Genomic DNA, 20,193 nt, shown 5'->3' with positions numbered 1-20,193 from the left:
AGGATTACTCTGAAGTGCACATGCCCTGCGTTACTCAAGTGATGGAATGGAAACGTAGCTGTGGGTTTTCGCGTCATAAGAAACTAAAAACCTTTGTCATGCTCTCATCAGCTGAGTCAGCGTCACTTGTAAATTCAGACTCACTCAGAGTGACGTCTGTTTCAATGATTTCAATAACCTCACTTTGTTTTTCCGTGATCTGCAGGAACATTACTGGTAACAACATCACACCTTCTGGTTTCTTTCTTAGAAACAAACAGGTTTATTTTCAACAAAAGCAGAATTTACAGAGAGCACGGGCATAGCTTACAGGCACAAACAAACAAAGATGAATGTTAATCGGAAAAATCTTTTGTGTGCTGACTCCGTCTCATGTGCTGCTCCATTTCAGGTGGAGGTAGGGTTTCTCGACCAGCACAGTGAGCACATAGCTCACAACCAGTGTGAGTGCAAGGTGGCCGAGGAACATGTACATCTACAGAAGAGAGGGGAAAACAACGCATTTTTTAAAGAAGCTTAGAGAAACAGAGCCAGATAATGTAAACTGGACTGTGCTGTTTGGAGTGCTTACGAAGTTGATGTCTGAGTAGTGGATCGGGGTCTCTTGCAAGCCGATGTAGAGGATGATGAAGACAGGATGTGTCAGATAGCAGGCAAAGCTAATGTTGGAGAGAGGAACCCAGACATCCAATGACAAGAGGCGGTTGATAAAACCTGGAGAAACATTAACACATTATTTTACTTAACCAGAAGCGTGCCGACTTGTCATTAAAGTATTTGTATCTATACCTCCGTAGCCCTCCTCACAGGCCACTATGATCCAGGTCACAGCCAGAGCCCAGAGCGGCCTGTGCAGCCCCTGGTAGACCGCATGTGGCACAGATGGGTAGGCTGGGGTCTCCCTGAGGATGTAGGCCAATCCAACCAACACAGCCATAAGAGACAGACAGCAGAACCAGCCAAGTGCTGCCTGCCACTGGAACAACAGCAACATGTGATCATTAGATAATTGTGATGACAGCTGAGTAAGTCTGTTTGGCTTGTTAATAACACAAAAGAGCAAATGGTGTGTTCAAATCAAAGAGAACGAGCTGTGTGATTGTGGCCGGTCATCTTAGGTTCTCACCTTCTTCTTTAACAGCTGATCTTTCTTTGTTGTCAAATATATTCCAGTTAAGATTCCTATTAAAAAAGGCCCGTATCGTGTGTAGGGTTTCACATAGTAATACAGGACGTAATTCTCAGACGTCCTGCAAAATGATAAACAAATATGTGTTTTAAATATTACAGAAACAATGACAATGGCTACTCAGTCTGTACTCTCTCAGTCTGTTTATAAGCTGTTTTCATTAGAGCATCATCACCAACTCTTACAGTGTGGATGGCTGAAAAACTGGCAAATGAAAGAGTGCAGTTATTACAGCACTGGTCAAAGTGGTCGTCAGCAGCAGGCCTCCAGCAACAACTGCAAACACTCCTCTGTTTCTGATACACAAAGACAGCATGATTAAGATCAACAGCTAGTTGTTATTGTGGATAATGATTCTCATATATGAGGTTCCTTCATGGTCACAGATATAATCTGGAAGATTTTCATGTAAATACATGTCATGTTAAGTCACGATCTATCGCCGAATGAGGTAACACAATGGTGATTGAGCCTAGAGATGAAAGCCTTTGCATTTGCAGTATATACTATAGTATTATTACAGACTGGGTGTCTGTGGCGACTTTTGCGGAAAAAATCACAAGCGGCGCCCAGTTAGTGACGCGTTTTCCATCAGCCAGCAGTGGTTGGTCTGCCAGAGAGGGTAGGCGGAGCTAAGCGGCTGCTTTTCCGGTCTCTGCTAGCCTTGCGAGTAAACAGTAATCTACTATGGCTGAACAAACAAAGAAAAGATGGATGACTACAGATACAACTTCAAAAATCAGTGAAAATCCAAAGAAAAAGAAACAAATTTGACGCTCAGATGAAGGCAAACGAAAGGAAAGCGACCATCAGCGAGGAAAATCAAAAGTTACATCCGTAACAAATGGAGCCAACCATCCAGCCATTTTTTGACATAAGGTGCCGCCAAATAGAATGAAATTGAGATCTTCGAGATTACCATTTTAAGGACTGAAACTTCCCTATTTTCTTAAAGACTTACAGCCTGTAAAAATAGACCAGCAGTGGAGTGGTGGCATAACACTGGAAGTCCAGAGACAGGTACCATGTCCAAGGAATACACTGAGGAGAGAGTAGGATATAAAATGTGTCAGAATAGATTTAGAGTGATGGCACAGCTCTGAATTACTGATTAAACTTACGATCTCATGGACTGGAAGGAGATTACTAATCAACAGTAAGTTAGCCCACCAGTACGTCTTACAATCCATCAGTGTATCTATAAGTGGGAACCAGTAAGGTCCCCACTGGACCAGAGAGATGAGGCCCATGGTTAGACACATGATGAACAGATGCAGAGGTTGAATCCTGTCGAAAAAGTGAGACATCATTGGTTTTAGATCACAAAAACAATGACAGGCTTCCACATCCTTTTTATACATGACTTTATTTGGCGTAAAGATCAACATAAAGCACCTTTTTATCCTCCTGAAGAGGTAGTTTGCCACCAAACTGGGGCTCAGTTTATCCTCGGCCCTGTCGATGGAGCCCAGCAGAGACCTCGCACTCAGCAGACCCCTACAACACAAAACTGCTGCTAAAACGACTATACAACATTTTTGTACAGACACAGTACAAGAAGTAAACTTCTGCTTTAAAATTCATGTTGTTTCAGTCTCACCCGAGCAGTAAAAATGTGTCCACAGCTAGAAACACAGGTCCACTGATGGTGAGCACGTACAGAGGGTTGCTTTCAACTGTTTTCCTCCAGTTCTTGTAGTTATCTGATAAAATCAACGTGGTGTAAGAATATAGAAGTCATTAATAAACTGAATGAGCAAGCGGCAGTAAGTCTTCTCTTACCCAAGTTGTTTATTACAGGGAACTGTGCCGAGTGTCCACATATGATCCACAACAGGCTGAGAACACGGATGCCATTCAGGGATGAGAAGCCTCCTGGGATGGGCGAGGAGGTGCTAAAGACACCCTGGCTGGTAGTTTGTATGGAGAACACCTGAAGGCACCGGGACACACATCCTCTAGGAAAACACAGCGAAGTGGTCCTGGTACTGTCTAGGAAAGACATGTTCAATTAACATCTTATGTTTGCAGAGTACGAATGCATCAATCTACTGACACCAATGCAAATTGTACTCACCATTATTATTTTCCTCTATAGTGCTGCTATTAATTTCACTTCTGGAGGAGCCATTGGTCTTCAGGGTCCCATAAAGGTTGAGGCCAGTGTTTAAACAGGAAGACTCTGCTGCTGGACTCACCTCTCTGCTCCGCTGCCATCTTATTATAGCTGTAAACAGGGTGGCAGCAAGGGGAATTGCCACCATAACACAGCACACAAACCTGCAGGAGGAGAGATGTCCAGTGATTTCGTGTGGTGCATGTATTGAGACATTTCACATGCAGATAAGACGGTAAAGAAAAAGAGTCTGATCATATACTGACAGGCAGGTGATATCTGATGCATCGGGGGAAATGGTGTTGGACAAACAGTGGGTCATGATCATTTCCTGAGTAGACTCGTTGACCAGGATCGCCGGTAAAGGAGGAATGAGGGATGTCTGACCATACTGAAGTCTCCCTATTAAAAGAACAAGTCACAAGTAAATCAGAACAAGTATTAAAGTGATTGAACGTGACAGCAGTGAGCCCAGATATAACAGAATCACTTACCGTACAGCACCAGCATTTGCACATCCTCTTCTCCACAGGAGTCGGGGACACAAGTACCCACAAAGTACTGGGCTGTTCCCTGCAGTGTTAAAAACACTTTGTTCAAGAACAACTAATCCCACTATCTGTCAAGATGTTATTTCATCTTCTATAATTGCATTTATTGTTGTTACCTGCCTCAGGAACACCTGGCAGTACTGTCCTGAGAAGGTTGGGCCGTGCGCAGAGCGACACTGCTGCAGCAAGCCGGGCTGGTTGGCGTTACCTCCTTCAAAATTACTGCCCATCTTTCCAAATGAATCATACACTGAGAACATACACCAAGTAAGTAGAATTATTGCATATTTAAAAATATATTGGCTCGTTCTTATTTTAATAAAAAAAGATAGATTTCAAAATAGACCAATGTTATATACACATTATTTAGTTGTCTTTCCCTTTTTCATCTAGTTGCCACAATTAGGTGAAACAGAGCCCCCTCAGGCTAGTGTGGTCATAAACGGCATTGCATCTTTCACGAAGGTACGACAGGTGAAGTTAGCACACTTTAATTTAGTATCAAACAACCAGATGCAGTCCGTATGAATCCGCTTTAAAAGTGTTAAGAGAGAGGTCTAGGTAAAGAAACTTAAAACAAAGTTTTCATGCCAGTCATACTCAACCCTACGACAAACAACAGAGAGTTAATATTGAAACGACACAAAAGTTAGCTTGTTTTTCAGTGTTGCTAGCTAACGCTAAGTATTTTTGTGACTAGTTAGCAGCTAGCAAAACAAGAGACACGTTAGCTAAAAAAAACAAAAATACCATCCGAGAAACAAGTGTTCGTACAATGTATTGCATGGAAATGGACAACTCCTCTTCTCCGTAAATTACGTAAGTAAGATACATCCTCTGTATCCCTCTTTCTGTCTGCCTGTGTGTCTCTTCTCACCGTTATATTCCGTGTCTAAACGTCTCTCTGGCTGCCTGTGTGTTTTCGTACCTTTGTTCTGTTTAGTTGTTCTGTGTAACATGTTTTATACTAAATTAACCTGCTTGCCGTTGTGTTATTATTGTGTGCTGTCTACAAACACGCAGGCATAGAGCTTGCAGTTCTGTTAATAATTGCAAATGTCTTCAATTTTAGGCTACATAAACAGGTTTTTTATTTACCTGTTGGTTTGCGTGTAAGGTAATAATTAATAAGCATTAACAGAAGGTCAGCTAGTTACTTGTGAAAATTAAAAATGTTTTAAGGTGTTCTGTGTATTAATAGTATTTGTGAAGCACTTTTAAAAGCACAAAATTGAGCTCAAATGCATTACAAAATAAAAAGGAAAGAGCAGACCATTTAAAGAACACTCAACATATTAAAATACAATTTAAAAGCTAATATAAAATAAACAGTTCAAAATAGATGCTTTAAAATAACAAAGTATGTAAATCATATTTATCAGCATATTAAGAAGTGTAATCCTTTTAATAATAGAAAAAAATAGAAAAAACTGTCTACGTTTTGCATGCAAAAGGCAGAAATTAGTTTTTGACTTGCGTGTGCAAATATATGCCAAATAAAACACAGGGTAACACACAAGGTGGCACTCAACCTAGGTATATTAATTCATATTTGTCTGAGATTTTGTACTTAATAAGACTGTATGTTGTGTATTTGATTCATGCACTGATACATTTGGTCAGAAAATAAAAGGTTTGTTGTAGTGTATATTAACTTTTATGTGCTTTGTTGTATTGCAAATATGAACAGTACAACAGATCTCATATTGCCTTACCTTTTCTAATAACAATCCCTTAGATGGCTTCAGGACAAGTGGCTCTACAACTTAAAATACAGTAAGAAAAAACCTGTCAGAAGTCAGCAACACTTACTGAGAACAGCATATTCCTTCGGCCTGTCCTGGTTAATTTCCAAGAGGAAAGACTTGGTATCCTCCATACATCTCTGAGACACAGTGAAGCCCTGCATGTTTTCCAGCGCTGCACTACACCCCGCAAACAACAGGAACCCCACCCAGGTCAGGGCCATATTTAGGACTGACTGTGTCTTTTTTAGAGGAGAAGGTGCTTAAATAACATAGTAGGGGAGACATCGTCATCACAAAGGTAGCGTGAAATTCATTTTACATGGGATGGAATGAAAATCTGTTTTGGCAACTGCAGGTTGTCCCCACCTGGTTTTCTACGTCAGGTGTGACCAGGATTTGGTTACATGAGGATGAGAGACTAACAGAAGAAGTATCAGGCTGCGATTATGTCATCACATAGGATCAAGATAATTAAAATGCAAGTACTCTCATCTCTACCACTGGAACAACAGATGTTTTACAATAGAACTTGTATACTTTACTAATCACATGGGGGATTGCTGGTTGTTTGTTCAGAATAACCTTAGATACACTTTTCCAATCATTACATCACATTTCTTTTCTGAATTTGTTTGTACTATTAGTCCCCTTTTGTGTCAAATCAATGAAAGTCTAGTAATTGAAATAATTTCAACAATGGCCACTAGAGGGTGAGCTTGTCCTAAAAACACGGGGTTCCATGACTTTTTTTTAGGGAGCACCCCTTGATCCCCTATTTTCAATCACTTGAACTGATTACAAGTCATCAGATACTCATGAGTCATTTCGCTCCATAGTGTGAAATATATATGTTGCCTCTGAATGAAGGAAAGAGGTAGACGCTTACTATGATTGAAACATTTGCCTTTTGGTGAAGTAAAAACATGCTAAAAGTAACTCTTTATTTCGTGCTTTGGTCTGGCTGTTGATAAACCGACCAAATATTTGTCTACTAGAGGAAGAAACCAGCATTATTCAACTTGAAAAGTGGGAAAGCGAAACCCCCCAAACGTGCACTGCCTCACTCACAGCGCAGGACCTGTATGCAAGAGCGTTGGGCAGATGAGCGCTGCGCATTGTTGTCATTGTTAACTGTATCGAACAAACTTTCTCTGTCATTCTTGTGCTATTAGCTCGCTAGGTTTAGCTTAGCTCATGTGTAAAGAGTTCTGGTAGGCAGGTAGCTTGGTAGATTTATTGATTGCTGTTTGGATGTAAAAAAAATTACCAGATTTTTTACGATATCCAGGTGCCACAAGTTACCTAAACAAAACTGTAGTTAGTTTAATTTTTTTGTCTCTGCATGTGGATGTCGCAGGGAAACAAATACATTGGTTGTCATTTTGCTCCTCTGCTGATGCCAAAACTTTTTTTCTGTTTAAAATAGGTACATTGATAACCAAGGTTTTAGGATACGTTGGCATTTAACATAAGGAACATATAATTCAATACCACTGAGACTTCCACTGACATTGTGAAATTTAGATGCGTGGTTGCAAAATGTATCATTGAGACTTCAAAGTTATAATGATTCATGGCACAAACAGCGCTCTCCTAGCATGAGTATGAATAGGGATGCATGATATTATCGGCACGTTATCGGTATCATTTGATATTGGCTTAAAAATGAACTATCGGATATCGGCCAACACGCCGATATAATTAACCGATAAAATAATGGGCTGCTGCATACTTGATTAAATGCCCGACCTCGGCGCAATGTCCCCAGCGCAAAGAAGACCTGCGCAGCGCAGCGTGATGACGTCACGTGTGTCTACCTGCAGCATGAGAGAGTTAGAAGCCAAAATGTCCGTGGTGTGGAAGTTTTTCAAAGTGTCTGAAATAGAAAGCAAAACTGCTATTTGCAATGACTGCTCAGCTTCGGTGATGCGAGGAGGAGCCAAGGCAAAGTCTTTCAACACTACAAACTTGATTAACCATCTCAAGACCCGTCACCCCGACCGTTGTAACAAATGTGTCAAAAGAGTATCACCATTATACTGTACGCTAATTCCAATACAGAAGAGAGTTGATGATCTCTGCAATTAGGTGTGCGGGAAAAAAATATCGGTAATCGGCTAAATGAGTTGTAAAATATTGGATATCGGCAAAAAATCCAATATCGTGCATCCCTAAGTATGAATGATCACAAGAGGATTTCTGATATATGTCCAGATGTCTCATGTGCAGTCGACATCAGATCCCGCCCCTGGCAGGTTTCATCATTTATTGACATAAACAACAGCTTTTTACACAAGCATCAGAAATGTCTAAAAACAGCAGCAGCAGAAAGACACATTCTAATCAACAGACATTTCACAGACTGCTTCTCACATGCAGTTTTACAGCGCCAGACAGAGAAAGTCTCATTGTCAGATTACAAAAAAAATACTGTCTAAAACTGAATATTTTTTAGGAATGCTTGTAACAAAGAAAACCTCCAAACGTTCAGTCCTTGTTCTTTTAAAGCTCCTGTGAGGAGTTTTTCGCTGGTTATGAAACAAACAATTCTGATGCCTTTATATCACCTACAAAATCAAACCAGACTATCGGCGACAAGATTGATTATTTCTATATAGTTATTTTTAATGCCTGAAACCACTGGTGGGGGAAGGTGTTAGTAAGTGATTAACTGCACGCTGCCTTTGTTTACATTTTGTTTACATATGAAAGAAAGCAGGATGAAAAACACAGCTTAAGCATGTACAGGAAAAAATCAGCAAAGAGATAAGAGGTGCAGCTTTGTCGAGGTACAGCTTTGTCGGGGCGCCAGAATCAACACAAACCAAAAGTTCCTCACAGGAGCTTTAATGAAACTGGTTGTCTTGTATGAATTATTGAATTTCACAGCAAAGTTTACATTTATAGATATTTTCCCAGTGTTTTTCCCTTCAATCAACATACATTCATTTCACATTAACCAAAAACCACAAACTGAAGATATGTGACATTGCCTTTACTTTTTTATTGTCCTGTAACAACAGATGAGCCTTGTTGTCAAGCTGTTAAATAAAAGGTAAGTGCTTTGCATCGTTTTTTTTCTTTTTAATAATCAGATATGTAACTTTTTATAGTTGATTTGTAATCACAAAGAGCTGCCATATAGTAAATATTAAGACGGGAATAAAGCAGTAAAAAGTTTGACAATCCTTTAAAAATATATGTCTATAAAAGAAAATTAAGTTCGGCCTGTATGTTTGTCTCCAGAAAACGAACCATGTGAAATGTGTGACATAATGATTCCCAAACTTGAACTTATCCAATTTCCGATTTTTGTTGCATCATGTAAAATGCTAACTTGAGAAGGCCATACATTATATCTTTGTATGATTGTCTGAAATCGTGTGATACTTCATGTTCAGATTTTGTTTTTATCAATCGTTTCAGGATGAATTTAGTGTACGGGTAAAGGAGGTCTCAGAGAGAAATATTACTTATCCATGAAATTAGAAAGAGGTAAATGTAGGGAATGTTTACCTTCTACTAAACTTTTAAGTTATAATAATAGAAACTGAGCTCGAGGTAACGTGTTGTACCGGGGAACGTTTTATATATGTGTGTTTTTTCTTTTAGACATTCGGCGGACATTAGCAGCTTTGAAGATTCAGAACACTGCAGACTGGATTTATCCCATGAAAACAATGTAACCATACATTACACAGTCATAGTGAGAAGACAACAATGGAAACGTTTCAAAATAAAAAAAGCTCTTCCATAAAAAGGATCTATAGAAACATCTAAGTGTGTACAAAAAACTATGTTCAGTTTACTGTAAGACACATAAAGTGACTTTGACATATATTACATATTTTGTGTATACATACTTATAGTAGTACCTTACATGTACATTATGTACATGCAGTTTAACCACAGGCAATACTGTGGCGATGTTGTCGGTCACAAGTTTTAAACTTGTACAGTTTGTTAAAAAGAGTTTTATCTTCAGATGGAATGATTTAGAGTGTTTTCCTCTCACTTCTCTGCAGCGCTCAGTCTCTTTGCCTTTATGAACGCCATCCCATGTGTCCTCATGTGAGTATTCAGGTTTCCCTCCGTTTCAAACATCTTCCCACAAACTTTGCATTTGGTATTTGGTGTCCCGTCGTTGTTCTCGTCCGTTACGTCCATCTGGTTCTCTCTCTGATTCTCATCGTCGTCCTTGCCTCGTCCGTTGTATCGAGCCAGTGCCTGCGGCTCCTTCAGCCGATGGACGATGAAGAGGTGTCGGGCCATCGAGCGCGGGGACGTGTAGCACAGGCCGCACTCCCGACACTGGAAGGAGGAACCGTCGGACTTGTGCTGGGGAATGTGCTGGTGGAACGCCGTGATGTCCTCGGTGGTGAAGCCGCAGACGGCACACTTGAGGATTTTGAGGATGTTCACCTTGAGCCTCTTCAACGGCTGTGAGTCAGAGCCCCTGGACTTCAACCCCGGAGGCCCCTCATCTTCTTCCGGCTTTCTCTTAGGGCTGATGGTCTGTAGAGGAGATCACAGTGTGAGTAAGGACTGAATGGAGAATCAGGAAAATAAGAAAATTGGTAAGAAAAAAAGGTGCACAAGAAGCACTTCCTTGTCCACAATGTATACGCTAAGTACCTTTTTCTTGTCAGGTAAAGCCCCCGTTTTATCAGAGCTGACAGTCTTCCCCTCTGGGTCTTTGACTTCATGCATCAGCTGAATGTGCTGATCCAGCAGCACTCTTTTAGTGAACGGCTGACTGAGAGCTGGACAGTGCCTGTCAAAATACAGTACAATAAAGAATATAAACCTTTGTAAGCTGCCTTTGTCTTGTGTTAAAACTTGCTTGTATTTTTGAAAAGGGAAACAAGATCTTCAATTTGATTTGTTTGTAAGAAAGGTTGCACTTCCTGATTTACTTAATTAGGGATGCTTCAAGGACCCAGCACGGGCCTCTTGAAACACTGTTTTTAGATGTTGAAGACTTGTGAGAAGAACCACAGTGGATGTGTGTACTCACGGGCAGGTGTAGACCTTCCTTAGTCCCTTGTGTTTGAGGCGGTTGTGTCGGCAAAGACTGTGGGAGGAGCTGAAGGACTTGTCGCATTGTCGACATGGATGTTTCTTCAATATCTGCATCCGGAGAATACATACATACATGATATTGATCATGATTCTACTCGGGAACTCATGTCTGTCTATACTTGACTACAATTGTCTGCCAGCTATAGCTACAAGTTACTTATTAATGCGTGTTGTCTACGCCACTCTAAGCAGAATCTAAAAAAAGGACCCTGTGACTAAACATAAATATTCGAGAAGGTTTCAAACATTTACCTTGCCGTGTTCGCGCCTCATGTGAGCCACAAAAACCTCCCTTGAACTGAAGAGGTTGTTACAGTCTCCACATGTGTATCCTGAGGCGGTAGAGTTCTTGAGGTCAGCTGAGGGGTTCGTTTTTGTTTTCTTTGGGGGCGCAGGCGAAGGCTTCTTTTCTCCCTTTTCTCGACCATTGATATTTCCAACGTCTTTATTATTTTTACTCGGGCTGTTGGTGCAGTTTGCGTTCGTGGGCTTGGTGCTGAGAGGGAGGTTGATGCCCAAGTTGGGTGGACCCTCGACGGTCTTTAGGGTTCCATGGATGGCCTGGAAATGATCAGCATATGAAGATAGATTATGACAAAGAATTGATACTGTGTACATACTTATTTACTTCCTGAAATAGTTAAAACAGACTATAACTAAAGTGAAGAATGCCTAAAATAACAGCTTTTTATGCCCACCTTGATATGGTCCAACATGAGCTGCTTCTGTGCGTAGTGCACGGAGCAGTCGGGGCATTTGAATACTGACACTTTATGATTGACAATATGCTGGTCAAAGTGCGTGTAGAGCAGGGACTGCAAAGTGAACACGGTATCGCACATGGAGCACTTATAGATCATCCTGAAAGACAGAGGAAAAAAAGGCCCTTACTAAAGTTGCACTCATGCAGCCAATATGTGAATCTCTAAAGGAAGGTTTGGACGGATTGTGATATGAAGAAATAATTGTTCATTCTAAGATAAATGGTAGATTGTGTCACATGTTTATTTAGCTTTAAGCTTGGGGCACAACCAGGGCTAAACGCACACAATGGTATACAAACACCTGCTCCTAACAATTATCATTTGCTTTGGTGACGCTCAGCTTGGTCAGCGAAAGGTTTCCATATGGGAAAAACAAACCACACTTAAGCCACCATGTCTAAAACCCACAAATCCTGCTACTGGTGTAGCGGCAATGATTATTTTTGCTAGAAAAGCAAATTAGACATGGGTATTAGATTACATTTGTGTATGCCTGTGTGAAAGGCAGAGTGTAAGAATGTGTTGAGATTAATATGTTTTCTTAACTGCATATTGATTTTTCAAATATTCATATGTGCATGAAAATGTTTTGTTCTTCTAAAGTTTGCTTGCAATATAATTAACAAAATTCTGTCCTTAATGGACTATAAACCAAAATCAATTTGTCTGACATTGAAATCATGAACAAGTGTTCACAGTGTTTGTAATTATAGAAACAGCACAGGAAGACCTACTTGGGCTCTCCTGCCTTCATTCCTGGATGCTGTGTGTGCACATGAGTGTGCGTCCCCGGCGCAGTCTTGAAGGCCATGGGGCAGAGGGGACATTTATAGAAAACCTCACAGTGAGAACTCTGGATGTGGGATTTTACAGCAGCAACATCAGCAAAGATCACGCTGCAGTGAACACAGCTGTAGGGAAAAGGATAAATAGAAGTCAGATTCATGTCTTATTTAAGATTTAGGTATATGACTCATGGGGTCAACACTAAGAGACTTTTCTTATAGTTTGATGTTTGTATATAAATACTATGTATATAAATATGATCAGTCAGGAATGCAAATATGTTATTTAAGATTTTTAGAGACAAAAAGTTCTTTTCATGACATTTTTAACAACCGGGCTCATAATTGAACACAGTTGGTCAGATGAGTCAGTTTTGATAGCTTGTATCTTGGATGACTAATCTTAAAAATGTAATTGTTCAATTTTGTCCCGATGAATTTCGTAGTGAGTAATTTCACGTCATATTTGATGGTCAAACTGCGGCAAACATAAAGTTCAAATAATTGCAATTAGAAATGACACTGTAAGAAGCAATTTGGAAGAAAATCAAGAGTAAGAGACACTGAAGTCTGAGTTAAGCCATTTACAGAGGAAGAACACTCGTAAGTGGTAAATAACTTGAAGTTGTTTTCAATTTGAAATTACAACTTTCTTTCAAACTTGGAAATACGGTCTTTCACTAAACAGCAATGCAAATAAAAAATGTCACGATTTCAGTCAAGGTATACTGACCGGTAACCGACTCTACGGGTGTAATGCAAGCAGTTCTTGGTGACGTGTGACTGGAAGTGGACAGAACGGCAACTGGCGCCACACTCCGGGCAGATGTAAGGAGACTTGTGCTGGTGAATTCGCTGATGCGACAGAAAGCTGCACTGATTTGGGAGAAGCATTTGGCAGATGGTACATGTTTTCTATGGCACAGAAAAGGGAAGATGCAGAAAACCATTAATTACATGTTATTATGACGCTGATATAAAGTTTTATACGCTTGGTCATTGAGTTTGTGTGCTAAATATGGCTCAATCCATCCAAATTTCAACAATTATCTTAGCAGAATATTTAGACTTCCAGAAATTTGAAATTGAATTGAACCATAGTATGTTCACAAATTACATAAACAAACCTGCCCACTGGACTCTGGTGCCTGTTGATAGTGCATAGCTAGCGAGCGGTCGTCCTGGAACATTTCGTTACACTCCAAGCACTTTAGGCTGTGCCTGCAGAGCTTCGATGCATCGTCCTCCAAGGGCATGGCTGCCACAAGAGGAGCACTGCAAGGAGCAGAAATCACGGCAGTTTGTGACTCCCCACCGGCAACTTTCCCAGGGATTTGACTAGTGGCTGTTTGTACTTGGGAGCTGGAGTTTTTGCCAATGATGTTTGGTGGGCCTGATGAGGGTGATGTGGTTATCATCTGATCTGCAGGGATGGGTTTAAGTATTAGATGTGAGCACTGCATAACAACCCCTTTGTCCTTATGGCCCCTGGCATGGGACAAGAGGCTGCATTTGTTGTAGAACACTAGACTTTTGGCACAGTGGTTGCAGGTGACCTCGATCCGCACACTGCGACGTTCATAGTGCTGTGACAGGCTCTTTTCAAGAGCAAATGAATCTCCACACTCCAGGCACTTGTAGCCACGTGATGGTAGAGAAATACAAGCTGAGGTGGGTGGAGAGAGGTTTGGGACATACACAGGGACAGGATTTATGCTGCTCAGGACTTTATTAAAAGCATCCACTACAGAGCTTTGAGAGCTGGCGAACACTTGAACCCTAGAGACTTTCTTTGAGGCCCGGCCAGCGAGAACTGTCTGCTGTTTGACATGTGGTGATTTTTGATGCTGTGGGTGTTTGGAGGAGGACAGGACCTGTTGCAGATCACAGACAGCAGAGGATATGGTCTGAGGCAGAAGATTGAGATTACTAAGATGAACTGTCTTTGGCACAAGTTTGGCATTTGCCAGACTGGAGGCAGGTACCATGACAGTCTTTTGCTGGATGGCATTAGCAGCTTTCAAGATGGCACTACTGGCACTTTGCACTGATGCAGCGGGTATGACTGTTGCTTTGACTGTGGTGTTGTTGGAGAGCTTCAAGTTGATTATTTGGGAACCAGCTGTTTTGACTGCTGACACCGGGAGGAAAGCTGTCGCCACAGGTTTAATAGTCATTTGCTTAGTTATCTCCAGTGAAGGGCCTCCAGTCGTGGCTAGTACTGTGGTTGCCATAGAGGGCCTTGAGGCAGATGAGAAAATTGCACTCGTGGTTGCTATGATAGATGGGCTATTCTCTCCTTTTTTTAGACCTTCAAAATCAAACTCTGGTAGAACCCTGGTGACCGTACGCTTTATCTGTCCAGATGAGGTCTTGATTGTTTTGATCCTGACTTTTGGAATGACAGACACCACTGTGCCTGAGTCAGGGCATCCTTTGCTGCTACCCTCACTGGTGACGCTAGAGGGGCTCTCTGGTTGTCCTGTTAGCAGCCTCTTTGCAAACTCTAGGGCAGACTCTGGTTCTTGTGTCTTCTCTAGAGCTCTGGGATTATCATTGGACACTATGGATTCTTTCTGTGTTGTAGAAGAATCCAAAACACCTAAGTCTGTAGTACTAGCCTTTTTGGCACTGAGGGCTGCAATGGCTGCTATACAAGATGAAAGTTTTGTAGAGGACTTGGCTTTGACTTGAGACATACTGGACACATTGACAAGCCCTGATGTCTCTTCAGCCTCCTTACACTCCTGTCCTTGAGTCTTGAGGACAGTTTCCATGGGTTCTTCTTTTGGTAAACTTGATGGGGGAAGATCATTAGACCTTGAACCTCCAAGAGTGCCATTGGTGTTCTTGTTTTCATCGGGTTTTTGGGCTCTGTTTCCTCTGATCTTAGAAACATTGTCCACTGATACGGGAGATTTGGGATTCTGTTCCTCTCTCTTAGTAGTAGACCTCGAGGATGACTGACCTCCCTGCTTGCCCACGGGGTCATCTACCTCAATTTTGTCATCATCATCAAACTCTTCAGCACTGGATATAGGGCTGAACTGATTAAAGGTAGACAATTGGTGGTTAACTAGCTGTCCTTCTTCTCTGAAAGCTTTCCATCCATTCTTGTTGTAATGGTTACCTGGTGGTATAGTAGACAACGGGCCATTTTGATGTACATTACCAGTGCCAACAGAATGGGGCTGGGCATGGCAGTGTAAATGTCCATCGTTCTCTGATTTGGTTCCACTATGGTCACTGGTGTCCGCGTTTCGGGTGTTCTTGACAATGACGCTAACGCCAATGTCGTGTCCTGTTGAAGAGTTCTGAGCCTCATCGTCATTCGTAGTCGCAACGCTACTGGGTTGCTTGAGCTGTCCGTCGTGGTCATTGTGGTGGCCAGATTCAATAGCGGCTTTAGGATCCACCATGTCAGGGATGTCGAAGGCCGCCAGCAGGTCATCAAAGTCTGGCGTCTTCATATCTCCCATGGTCCTGCTCCTGTTCTGATGAGGAGTTCACCTGGGGAACACAGATTCAATAGAACAGTGTTATATTATGAGCTGTGAGGTATCACATTTTGCCATGAAACTCTCTTTGTGTATTGCTTGTATCAGATTAAGTGGTGTTATCTGGTTATTAAATTATGGGATGTCTTGCATGTAAAGTTCATTGACATTGTTTTTAATTTTGTCCTCAAATGGAATCGCAAACTGTCCTCCAGATCTTAGTGTTGGTAATACAAGTGAACATTTTAAACCATCAAATTGTATTGGTAAGCATGGTAAGCAGTTATGGAAGCATATACTGACAAGTCGATCATCAGTCCCAAATGAGACCCTTTCTCTTGATTAGGCCATTCATACTAAGACAATGATTTTAAGGGCAATTCTATGTTGTATTGAGGTACCCATTAAGACAGTGTTAGCCCTCTCTCCACCTTCTGATAAAACAGCAAGCTGACGTACATCGCAATCATACAAGTATGTCCTTTTTAAGCCCCATTTGACTTACATTGGGTTACGTCATTGAATTGTTTCAATGGACAACAACAGGAAACCAAACACTGGTCCACACCAGATGTGACATTTTGGTGACATTAAATCTTAGTACTCAGAAAAACCTCCTCAATCACTCAGGATTGCTGTAATTATTCAAATTAAATAGGGAGGAAAACAATAGAATACCAGGGTGCTAATGAAACCAATTTTGCTTTTATAGAAAAGCTGCTGGTTGAACGAGGCAATTACCTGCATCATGTACTGACTGTGTCAGAGAGTTTCTATTTCTGAATCGATATTTGTGGATGTGCAATCATAATCATAATCATCTGGTCTAAGTAATTAAACTACAGTGTAGATTTAATTTTAGCAATTTTCTTTTCAGTGGATTGGCACTCATAATCTGGTATAAATCGTATTAACACAACTAAATGAAACGTGACATATTAGTAAGGACAAGAGATAAGACAGTTGATAAGGCGATCTATCGATGGTCACTCGTTCGAGCAAAGACAACATGTTTATAAAAGTTGGAACTCCTCACAAACAGACTGTTTTTATGTTTTAATCATGAGCACTGTAGATGAAACATAATGGGAATGAGATATGTTTATGTATGTTAATGTGACAAAAAGCACATCCATAAAGCTGCTCTGCTTTTACAGTACGTGCAGTTCAACCAGCACTGCTCTCTGATCCAAAAGCATGGCAAACACATCTGCACACACAGACCCACGCAGACCCTGTAGACTCATCTTTTGTTTCAAAAAGAAACAGCAATCCTCAGATTTAATCCAGATGATACTTTTAATAAAGAGGTAAGCATTAACAAAATGACAGGGAGAGGGAGAAATGTTATGGAGGGAGAGGGCAGGCGAAAAAGGCAGTGAAGGGGGCAAAATGGCTGCTGAGCTGAGTGAAGCTGCAGCAGAGAGAGAGAGAGAAAGGCCTGGTGGAAAGAACAGCTAGTCACTGCCATGACAGCCAGAGCAGCAGCAGCCTGACGTAGACACTAAATGAAGGTTTAATACAGACAAATATGAAAAATACACAACACAGGACACCTCTCAAAAACAGCAGTTTAATACACATGCATCATTACCACCTGAAATGCACAAACTGTTTAAAAGATTACCAAAATCTCAGTGAAATGAATGTAAAATAACAATGGTGGAAACATGCAAGTTAATCAGCCACTCCTCACCCTCTTGCCTCCGTCCCTCTCCAGCCACTAGCCAAACCTTCTTTCCTTCCTTCCTTCCATCCTGCAACAAACACAGTCACAACACTACTAACCCACTGAAAGCCATCAACCCCACCCTGCCTGGAAAAAAACAGTCCTGTTTCTTCCCAACCAGGCGAAGGCCCAGAACACAGGGTCAGGTTACATCCAGGGATCTGGTGAGTGGTGGTGGTCCTGGTAAGGATTCTCCTTAGTCATTCCCTGCACCACTACCGGCACAATGACTTACAAACAGACAGATGGATCATACTCCTGTATATGTGTGTGAGTGTGTGTGTGTGCGTGTGAGGCTGTAGGCTGCAGATTCACAGACTCCCAGCCAGCCACGTCCCCCTGTCCTCGTCCCTTCCCAAATCTCCCTGCCCCCCTCGCTATGATGTGTGCCGCGTAGCACACCGACAAGCAGCGAGCAGCAGCAGCAGCAGCAGGGTCTGTGCCTGTGTGCCATGGCAGCCAGTGGCTGAGCCCGTCAATGGCTGCCATGGAGTAGCCTGGGCTATCTCTATCCCTCAGTGGAGCACAGAGACGGCATTGTTCCTGTCAGCCCTCCGTCTGCCTCAAACCGGTTTCAGCTGGTTCCGGTCACCCAGCATAAAGCCCTCTGCTGCAATACGGCCTCAGAAACACACAGGCAGAAGCAGTGTGCCCACCTCCCAGGAAGCACTGCGACACTTTAAACCAAACTACATGCCAGTATTAATATAGATTTAGTGTAACAATATTTTAAAATACTTAAAGGCGATTTAATACACTGTTTGCTCCCATTGCCGTGAAATTAGGCCACAAAATGCAAACAACAGTGCAGGAAAAGATGATCAAACAGGACAACAGATAAGACGATAGGTGAATCATACAATATAAACTAAAACATGAGGTAAGATTCAAAACATTTTATGTAAAATGATTGATGACTGATGACTAAACATTGAAAGATGGAGGATATTTAGGTGACCATGATGGTAGTAGCAGCTCAATCCGGTACCTTGGCCTGTTTCTCACTCAGATCCCCCTGTGCTTTCACCCCCAGACACGCTGGTAGTTTCCCTTTAAAACGTTTCTGCAGCTCCTAGCAGGATTAAATGCATCACAGTGATATAAAGACAAGGTATGTAACAGCAGACACACTGACATGGGCAAACACAGGCCATTCATGCACCTCCCTTCCCAGATTGTCATCAAACACATGCCACTTCCTGTAATAAAGAAACACACACACATAAGCATGCACGTTCATGCATATATAGATTTAAATGTGGCATACCCTTGTCAGATTTTTCTCCACTCAGACAGATATTCAGGATAAAGATAGTCTTCCTGTAGAGGCCTCAGCACCTGCCTTTACTCAGCCCCAACCCTTCCATCCTCCTCATCATCCTCCTCCTCCTCCCCTCCCCCCTCTCCTTCACTGGGTCAGTCCTAGATTTTAGTCCCAGTCCAGGCCTCGTTTTCTCCTGAAGCCACCACCACCACCACCACCTCTACAGCCTTGCATGAAGGGACGGATGGAGAAAGGGGGCAGTGTTCAGCAGGCGAAGCAGGCCTTTTGTCTCAGTCTGTGCAGGGGGGTGAGGGGACTCTTCACTCTGGCTCTGGAGCAGCAGCAGCAGCTGGTGCAGAGAAAGAAGAGAGAGAGAGGGAGACAGAGGGAGGTGGGGGAGATGGAGAGGAAGAAAAGGAAATGAGCAGTATGGAGAGGGCTTGAATATGTTTATAATTTAGGCCTGTGTTATAGCATAGCCGTGTATGATGAGGGGGGAAATTTGGGATTGTGCTAACGAAGCAGCCTTAATGCTGTACGTGTCTTTATTGATTAGTTACATTATATAACAGAAAGCAGAGGCCTTAGCTGAGGCCTAACTGCCTATTTACATAGATTATACGCCAAGGTCATGGAGTCTTGTCTCTGCATGTTTTGTTGCTTAAGAAGAGGTGAGCTTAATGAAATCCAGCTGCCAAGACAAATGCACACATTTAACATTTAAAATGGTATTACAAACCATCGAATAATAGCATAACTTTTCCCCAACACATGAAGAATTGCAACTCATATCTGTTATTTTGCAAACGCAGACAGCGATGCACAGACACATCCGTGAAAAAGGCATAGATTACATTACGTGTGATAAACTGGTAAACAAAACACAATCAAATCAAGTCTTTCATAACCTACCCAGGAGGCTGCAGTGAGACTTTCAGCTGAATAACGCTGCCTCTCTTTGGCCTGCTAACAGTCCGTCATACATCTGGCAGACCTCTCAAAGGAAACCATGTATTCTGCAGCTAATTAGCCCTCATTATGAAGGAACCATGCCAGATTTATTCATCAGCACCACACAAATGCATGTTATACACTGCATGGCAGATTGATTTGTGCATACAGATCATAAAGGCCCCTCATGGTGCCTCCTGCCTCTCTACGGTGCAGGAGAGGAGCTGAGGCTGCTCCCCTCCCAAACAGAGACACATGACGTCACGCTTTGCTCCATTCGTGGCGGCTAAGCTGGCGAAGCTGCAAAGAGGAGCTGCTGCAGAGAGCTTACCGTCTCATTTTTTCCCCCAAATTTCCTGCATGAGATCTTTCAAGTAGTCCTGTTTTGTTGTGAACTTATTACAGATCTTGATAACAGAATATGACGCTATATTTGTATAAGACGTATCATCTGCCCTGATGGAAAATGGTTAATGTAAAGACAAAGCTCTGATAGCTTTTTGTCCTGTTTGCTTTT

At 41.9% G+C, this 20,193-nt stretch overlaps 2 protein-coding genes across 4 annotated transcripts; both read right to left on the bottom strand.

Annotated features, from left to right (window-relative positions):
* Positions 1-370: 370 nt before the first annotated feature.
* oacyl (O-acyltransferase like) lies at positions 371-5,825 on the bottom strand. The gene is made up of 15 exons (XM_069673866.1): positions 5,669-5,825; positions 3,973-4,106; positions 3,800-3,878; positions 3,572-3,707; positions 3,267-3,469; positions 2,972-3,181; positions 2,790-2,892; positions 2,585-2,686; positions 2,311-2,476; positions 2,151-2,230; positions 1,375-1,485; positions 1,127-1,250; positions 790-976; positions 572-714; positions 371-475 (listed from the first exon to the last, which is right to left on the bottom strand). Exons 1-15 carry the CDS (start codon positions 5,823-5,825, stop codon positions 371-373), a joined length of 2,040 nt encoding a protein of 679 aa, XP_069529967.1.
* A 1,995-nt stretch (positions 5,826-7,820) lies between these two features.
* znf532 (zinc finger protein 532) lies at positions 7,821-18,755 on the bottom strand. Of its 3 annotated transcripts, XM_069673765.1 has the most exons (10): positions 18,729-18,755; positions 17,429-17,489; positions 13,363-15,745; positions 12,969-13,150; positions 12,185-12,361; positions 11,385-11,547; positions 10,939-11,247; positions 10,622-10,734; positions 10,240-10,378; positions 7,821-10,119 (listed from the first exon to the last, which is right to left on the bottom strand). In XM_069673765.1, the coding sequence occupies exons 3-10, from the start codon at positions 15,712-15,714 to the stop codon at positions 9,616-9,618; spliced, it is 3,939 nt and encodes a 1,312-aa protein (XP_069529866.1). In that variant the 5' UTR covers positions 15,715-15,745; positions 17,429-17,489; positions 18,729-18,755; the 3' UTR covers positions 7,821-9,615. The 3 variants fall into 3 exon arrangements, with proteins under 3 accessions (XP_069529866.1, XP_069529867.1, XP_069529865.1); XM_069673766.1 differs by lacking the exon at positions 17,429-17,489 and having other exon boundaries at positions 18,729-18,749; XM_069673764.1 differs by lacking the exon at positions 18,729-18,755 and having other exon boundaries at positions 17,429-17,652.
* Positions 18,756-20,193: the final 1,438 nt, after the last annotated feature.

This window comes from Semicossyphus pulcher, unplaced genomic scaffold (genome assembly GCF_022749685.1).
Source record: "Semicossyphus pulcher isolate SPU_LCO1_2020_fin unplaced genomic scaffold, fSemPul1.0.p SCAF_22, whole genome shotgun sequence".
Taxonomy (NCBI): Eukaryota; Metazoa; Chordata; class Actinopteri; order Labriformes; family Labridae; genus Semicossyphus; species Semicossyphus pulcher.
This window is presented reverse-complemented; position numbering and strand designations above follow the sequence as displayed.

Bases quoted from the DNA above. Each gene is read 5' to 3' on its own strand.
- znf532 (XM_069673765.1), bottom strand. From the start codon at position 15,714: ATGGGAGATATGAAGACGCCAGACTTTGATGACCTGCTGGCGGCCTTC. The intron at 12,362-12,968 runs GTCAGTATACCT...TTTTCCCTACAG, and splicing joins ACCCGTAGAGTCGGTTACCG to CTGTGTTCACTGCAGCGTGA. The intron at 10,735-10,938 runs GTAAATGTTTGA...CTCCGGATGCAG, and splicing joins TGAGGCGCGAACACGGCAAG to ATATTGAAGAAACATCCATG.
- oacyl (XM_069673866.1), bottom strand. From the start codon at position 5,825: ATGGCCCTGACCTGGGTGGGGTTCCTGTTGTTTGCGGGGTGTAGTGCA. The intron at 1,486-2,150 runs GTAAGTCTTTAA...TTTGTGTATCAG, and splicing joins CTGGTCTATTTTTACAGGCT to AAACAGAGGAGTGTTTGCAG. The intron at 476-571 runs GTAAGCACTCCA...TCTCTTCTGTAG, and splicing joins ACTACTCAGACATCAACTTC to ATGTACATGTTCCTCGGCCA.